At 41.5% G+C, this 6,702-nt stretch overlaps 1 protein-coding gene across 3 annotated transcripts in view; it reads left to right on the top strand.

The window, feature by feature from the left end:
• Positions 1-5,507, top strand: part of LOC308135727 (ETS-related transcription factor Elf-1-like) — a 7,758-nt gene extending 2,251 nt beyond the window's left edge. For all 3 annotated transcript variants that reach the window (XM_080503821.1, XM_080503822.1, XM_080503823.1), the window contains 5 exons: positions 1,178-1,285; positions 1,420-1,575; positions 1,676-1,750; positions 2,148-2,343; positions 3,888-5,507. In XM_080503821.1, coding sequence (XP_080359947.1) covers positions 1,178-1,285; positions 1,420-1,575; positions 1,676-1,750; positions 2,148-2,343; positions 3,888-4,473 — 1,121 coding nt within the window. In that variant the 3' untranslated portion in view covers positions 4,474-5,507. The remainder of the gene's footprint in view (positions 1-1,177; positions 1,286-1,419; positions 1,576-1,675; positions 1,751-2,147; positions 2,344-3,887) is intronic.
• The last annotated feature ends 1,195 nt before the right edge of the window (positions 5,508-6,702 follow it).

The following is a 6,702-nucleotide window of genomic DNA, read 5'->3' as shown; positions in this document are numbered from 1 at the left end:
CACATTTACGCATGATTTACGCACAGATCACTGCAGATCATTGGCTCTAACTCATCATCCATACATTTTCAAAGTTTGATTCTCACAAGTATACAACGAAAATGCACTGAGCATCTCATTCAAATAATAAATACTTCACCAGTGAGACATAATATTGAGATTGTGACATTGAATTGTCTGTTTTGTGAAGGCATCACGTCACACTTGCTTCTCAAAGTGTCAGTATTGCACAGCACATCATATTGTTTCTCATATACTGACCTTTGAAAAGGTTATTCTAACACCAGTTACCTACCCGGCTTACCTCATGAATTCCCCAACTTTAAAAATAAGGCTGTATGATAGTAAAAAAAAAAAACACACTATCTTCATTCATATCTATTGTATCAGACTGCACAGCACTTAATCAGCTCTCACTCCAAACACTACAGCATTAGCCACTCTGATGTACATGAGGGCTGGGAGCAGTCAACCACCTCACGAGCCTCATATCTTGAGTGGATGCAATGAGCATCGAAACATACCAGCTTCTTTCAGTTCAATGATATGCCTAAGTGTTGATCTCATCTTGCAATGGTGTATTGTTTGTTGGACTTTTCAGAACACATTTCAGTTTTACCTTCGCACCTTATTGGCTTGTCATGCATTGTGAGTGATGTTGGTCAGAAAGCAAGTACAAGAAGCCCAGCTGATGGTAATGCTCTGCTACTGTCACTTTAATGATCAGTACCACAATTGCAAACGGATCAAACCAGTGAACACTGAATTCTTGAGCCTCAGCAGGAACATTTACTTCACTATTTCCCCGTGATGAATCCCAATTGAACAATGCTTTGAGAAACCATCCCACCCAATGAACGAAAACACAGAAGAGACACTTAAGGTGGTGTGGTTTTTTTTAACGGTCTGCTTATTCAAAGTTATGTCAACTTGTTCCTGGAAAGAAACGCGCCGTTTATTATTTAAACATGGTTGTGGCGGTGATCCCACAAATACGAAAACCAAATCTACGTGTATTTCAAGATCTCGCCAGAAAGCATGTTTTTGTAATATCCCTTGAAGCCATCCTTCATATTCAGTGTTTCTCCCATTTAATTTTCCTCCTCCTCAACATAAATGCCCTCCTCCACCTACTAAAAGTGTTTTCGTATGTTCCTCCCCTCGCTGCGGTGTGCAGTGGAGCCATGTGAAAGCGGCGAGGAGGAGATCATGGAGACACTTGTGGCTGCTGACTCGCTTCTCAACATGGACTGTGCAGACACGCTGTCACTAGACCAGCCCTACTGTAAGACCACAACTTCTTTACCAAGTCAAAGGCCTCTGCTTTCTTTTTATAATAGCGGTCAGGATGCTGTTCACTTGCATTAAATACGTTCATCCCCCCCCCCCCCCACCCCCCCCCCCCCCCACCCCCTGCAGCTCAGACCTTCTTTCCGTCACTGGGAGACGTCATCACCACTCCCGTTACCCAGGTGACGGTGTCGGCAGAGGGGGTTGTGGGGGCTGTAGACCAGCCACAATGGCTCTCGCTGCACACCGAGAAGTCTGTGACGCAGCTGCAAACCAGAAAGAGAGGTCAGTGCTGCTCTTGTTCACCAGCGCAACCGGAGGGGAAATCTGTGGCTCGTTGGTTCACGTTAAATAGCCGCAAAATGTGTTTTTGTGCTCTTAACAGGCAGGAAACCTCGCCATCGGAGGGCAGACTCTCCCACTCCAAACATCACAGTAAAGAAGGACAAGTACAACAAGGGTATTGTGGAACAATTCATTTCATTTCGTTTTTTTGAGAGCCCCATTAGCTCCTGACTTGTTGCAGGAGCCGTTCTGTGTTTTGGTGGTTGATCTCTTCGGAGCGACCGACAGTGTTCGACAGTAAATAAAGCAATCACAAACGCTATTCACTCTCATTTTGTAGACGCGAGTTGCGCAATTTCTGTAATTCTTTGTTTGTTCCAAGGTAAAAAAAAGAGAATGCAAGGTGAGAGAAATAAGAATAAATAATAATCTACATTGGGACTTTGTTTATTCCCTTTCATTAACCATAAATTAATTTCCAACTGGGTTTTTTTTGTTTTTTTTCCAAGAAATATGTTTAATCCCAGAGGTTTCTCTTTTTCATCAGTCTGTTTCCTGTGTTTGTGTTTCAGGAGGAAACACACTGTACCTGTGGCAGTTCCTGATGGAGCTGCTGCAGGACAGGCAGGTCTGTCCCCGCTACATCAAATGGACCAATCCCCACGCAGGAATCTTCAAGCTGGTCAATTCCAAAGCGGTGGCCAGGCTCTGGGGCAAACACAAAAACAAGCCGGATATGAATTATGAGACAATGGGTCGAGCACTCAGGTACGTCACAACTGCTTCAAAAAGCGGAGTGTTGTGTTAGATTACTTAGAAAAAGAATATTTAGAATTTTATTTATCTAGCACCTTTCACAGATATGAGTCACAAGGTGCTACATGGCACTAAAAACAGGAAAAAACTAAATGGAGATAAGATCATTATCTCTGTTAAATATAGAAGCAAGGAAAACATACATAGTTATATAAAAAAGTACAATTGAGCAGCTTCAGGTCAAAGGCCTGTCTGAATAAAAAATGTTTTTAACTGCTTCATAAAAGTATCACTTGCTCGTTGAAGTTGAAAAGAAACAAGATCAGAATCGTAACGCAAAGCTTCAACCAAACAAGATGAAACTTTATATTATTTTTGACATTTTAATTATTGTTTTGAAAAGTGTAACTATTTACTTTAATTTTTATTTGCTGTATTTTTTCACAATAATGCTCTGACTATGGCAACAATGAACCACACTCCCAAACAAATATTTGCTCTTAATGAATGTTTACTCAATTAGTACTTGCATTCTGTTATTTATTTAACACCGTAAGGTTGTATAGATGAAGTTATATACAGGATGTGGGGTTTGTTAACTCATCCAGAGTAAGCGCGGCATGTCCACAAATGTCTTTTTGTGAGCTAGATATCACGTAAGCACATTTATAATGTCATAGTTTCATGGAAAACATTATTCATCTGCCGAAACACACCTGAGCAAAGTTGAAGTGTTGTAAGTAGCTCGATACAAATATTCTCCGCTATCTCCTCCCAAGTCCTTGATACAAAATTTATATTTATCACTTTTCACAAGGGCAGAAATTTAATGGTTTATAAATAAGATGTGCCTTTTGGGTTTTACTGCTGCTGACGCTGCAGGTTGACAGGGTTTCTTTCACATTTGTCGTGAAAAACTCCAAGGCATTGTTTTTGATTGATGCCATTGATTCGCTTCAGTCAAAAAGCCGGACTGCTCAGTTTCGATGATGATTTTTTTTTTCCAGCACGCTGCATGAAGAAAGTAACACATTTTAAAGGTCCCATATTCTGCAAAATTCCTTTTCATAATGGTTTTATAACAGTAATATGTGTCCCCATAGCCTGTGTATGAGGCCCCAAAAGTGAAGAAAGTGTCATCTTCCTCACTTGCTTGCGCCACTTTTTAGCGAATGTGTGCTCATACAGTCAATTCACAGAGTTTTCCCTTCATGATGTCATGCGGGGAAATAACCACTCCCTCTGGTGGTGGAGCTCTGCCTTGCTGTTATACTGCATAAGTTCGGTGTAATATGAAAAACTGTAACAGTTACTCTTACAGCTAGCAGGAGCTAGCATGAGCTACTCGGTAGTAACTGTAACAAAAACATACGACCAAACTGAGTAACGTATTCAGACACGCAATATTTTGAACTCCACATTTTCGGGAGCGTCTCCCTCTGGGTCAGATTCTGGTTCAAACCGACTGAATGACGGCGCCTTTACAAATTCATAGCGATAAACCCACGGTGCATTGTGCCGGTGTTGTTTTTTTTTTTTTTTTTTTTTTAATGCAGGTACTACTACCAGAGGGGCATACTGAACAAGGTTGAAGGCCAGCGTCTTGTGTACCAGTTCACCTCTCTCCCCAAAGACATGATTTATATCACTGATGGAGATGGCGCCAAGGCGGAAGAAAACGACGATCACGACGACAAGTGCAGCGACGACGACGAGGAAGCGAGCGAAGACTCTGACAGTACAATGTCATCCAGTGATCAGTCGGTGGACGAAGAAGCGTCTCCCCCGCCACAGAAGAAAACATCGTCTGGCTCCTCGCGAGCACAACGCACCAGGCCAGCCGCCAGGCCCCCGGTTCAGCGCAGCGCCGACATGCGACCCGCCAGCTCCAGCTTGATCCAGGAACAGCACTTGCCCATCGTGTCTGCCGAGATGCTGCGGACACTCCAGAACCTTCAGAAGGTTCAGTCCCTGCAGCCCACCGGTCACGCCTCTGTCTTTCAGACGGCTCAGCTGCTGGGCAGCCTGTGCGAGCGACAGGCGGCTGCCGAGGGAGCCGTACCAGAGATTTCCGCTGACACAAAGTCTCAGCCTGGACAGAAAACATCCCGGTTGGTGTCCATAATGAGCTCCGACCAATAGAAAAGGAGGCCGGTGCCTCAACGCTCCCTCGTTTCAGGGCTCGCTGTCTGCACAGTACACCAAGTGTGGATATCCCCCCCCCCCCCCCCCCCCCCCCCCCAAGATGCAAAAATGGGAGTTTTGATCTCGAATTGATCTTGTATGTGAACAAGGGTTGTTTTCCGTCAGTGCAGGAACTACAAAGAACCAAAATCTGTTTACCTTCTCAGAAAAGGCAAAACGCCCTTTACTCAGCCTTCTCTTTTTCTCTGTAGCCTTTAACCTTTACACCAAAGACAGACATGCACTGGAACTCGCAGCTTCTCTGGACCTTCTGCAGAAACAGCCTCTGCTTGCACTTCAGCGTCACAGAGCCAATTTTCTGATCAGCACACTGTGCCCCCCACACTTTTGCCTTTACTGTTTTATTTTCCTCACTTTTTTTTTGTTTGTTTGTTTGTTTGTTTATACTCTCACATTTTTGACTCATTCCTTTGAAAGTGGCTTTGCACTAATGTTTACCCCTGCTGTACAATTCTTCTCTAAGTGCCTGAAATGCCTATCGCACCTCACCTCCTCTGTTCCCGTTACTTTGAGGTTATTGAGGGAAAACATTCCAAAATAATGTTGTTTTTTTAAGATTACTGAGTTGTGTTTGTATTGTACGTTGATGAAAACAAGGGATCCCTGTCGTTTTCTAGAATAGTAGTTAAGCACTGCTGCTGTTTAGAGTTTTTGCATTTATCTACACAGTGGATATTTCTTTTCTTGACAATCAACAGTGATCTAGTCATAAGGCCAACCTGCCTCTTATGAACTTAGTCTACTTTCTTGCCTTTCTGCAACGCTCACATTGGGTTTAGTTACTGCACCTACAGAATATGAATCCATATATGCAACTATAAAGCCTTTATATCTATTTGTGTGGTTTGTCATATACTGTATGTTTGTGAAAGTGCTTAACTTGTGCTTCGTTGCCATTTTCCGTCTCAGGTTCATGAACTTTTTTTTTTTTTTTTTGCCGCACATTATATTTATGCAAGGAGTTTGAAAAACTCCCTCTTAATAATGAAGTAAGTAGTTTGTGTTTTCTCTGCAGCCTTCTGTCAGGCTAAAATAAGTTAGGAGACGCTTCTAGAGTAACTGTGATTTTTGCTCTGCAGGGAACTCTTATGCAAAACTGTTTTCACTTTATACAAGCTTTTAATTTAATCTCTCACTTTGCCTTATCTGGGGGTCTCGTAATACTGTTTTACTTAAATTTAGAGGCCATTTATGTTTGTCGTTTTTGTGTGTGGTGAAAGGTATACTATTAAATAAAGTGAAAATGTTTATTGTGTGAGATTGTCATTGTTTTGTCTAATGACCAGAAATACTTTCAATATGTGCTGAACTTTTTACGCATTTGCTCTCTGATACATCTTTACCTTTGCCAACAAATGCTGGCCAAGAAGGTTACGTTTTCATCTGCGTGTATTTAATTAGTTATCGGTTTGTATGTATGTATTAGTTTTACTAACTTTTTTCAAATATTGCTCACCCAAATTTTGAGTAATTTCTGAATAACATAAAACATTCCCTTGTAGTCGTCAGGTTAACTGTGCTAATTACATTCATAAGGTATTTTGATTCAAGGATCGAGGACTAGCTTGTTGATACTTTGTCGTTGGAGGAAAAAAAAACACTTCGTACTGAATTGTTTGAAAATCCTAATGGGGGAAAAACAACAGAATCAGTGATTAAATACATGAGGGACATCAAAAGAAAAACAATGGACAATATATTAAAACCAGCGAGCTATACAGGCAGACACAATTAAAACAATGTGCTTTGTGATCAAAGACACTAAGAAGTGGATGCAGGCTCAGATGGTCTTTGTTTCCACACGCAGGTCAGTCCAGAGTGTCTGGGCTCTTGATGGTAAAAAGCTCAATCTTTTTGATTAAAAGACAGCACTCTGGACATGACAGCTTCACTAAAACTGCAAATATTGTCAGAAATTCAATGATGTATATTTCCAGAGGAATCAAAGTGATCCTTAAAAAATCAAGTCCTCGATGTAATGAGGCTAAAACAAGGGACATCTGACCATAAATCATGAGGCTGATTTAAAATGTTGATGATGAGAAGGGCTAAAAGCATCAACAATCATTTCAATGAAATCAAACTGGTCACCCTGAGCTATATAAGTTGATTCATCCATGTTTTGGGTTGTTTAGTTAACCTGAGGAGTTTTTATCAATGATAATT

Source organism: Blennius ocellaris (genome assembly GCF_963422515.1).
Source record: "Blennius ocellaris genome assembly, chromosome: 10".
NCBI lineage: Eukaryota > Metazoa > Chordata > Actinopteri > Blenniiformes > Blenniidae > Blennius > Blennius ocellaris.
Note: the sequence above shows the minus strand (reverse complement) of the source record. Positions and strands in the feature narration are given on the sequence as shown.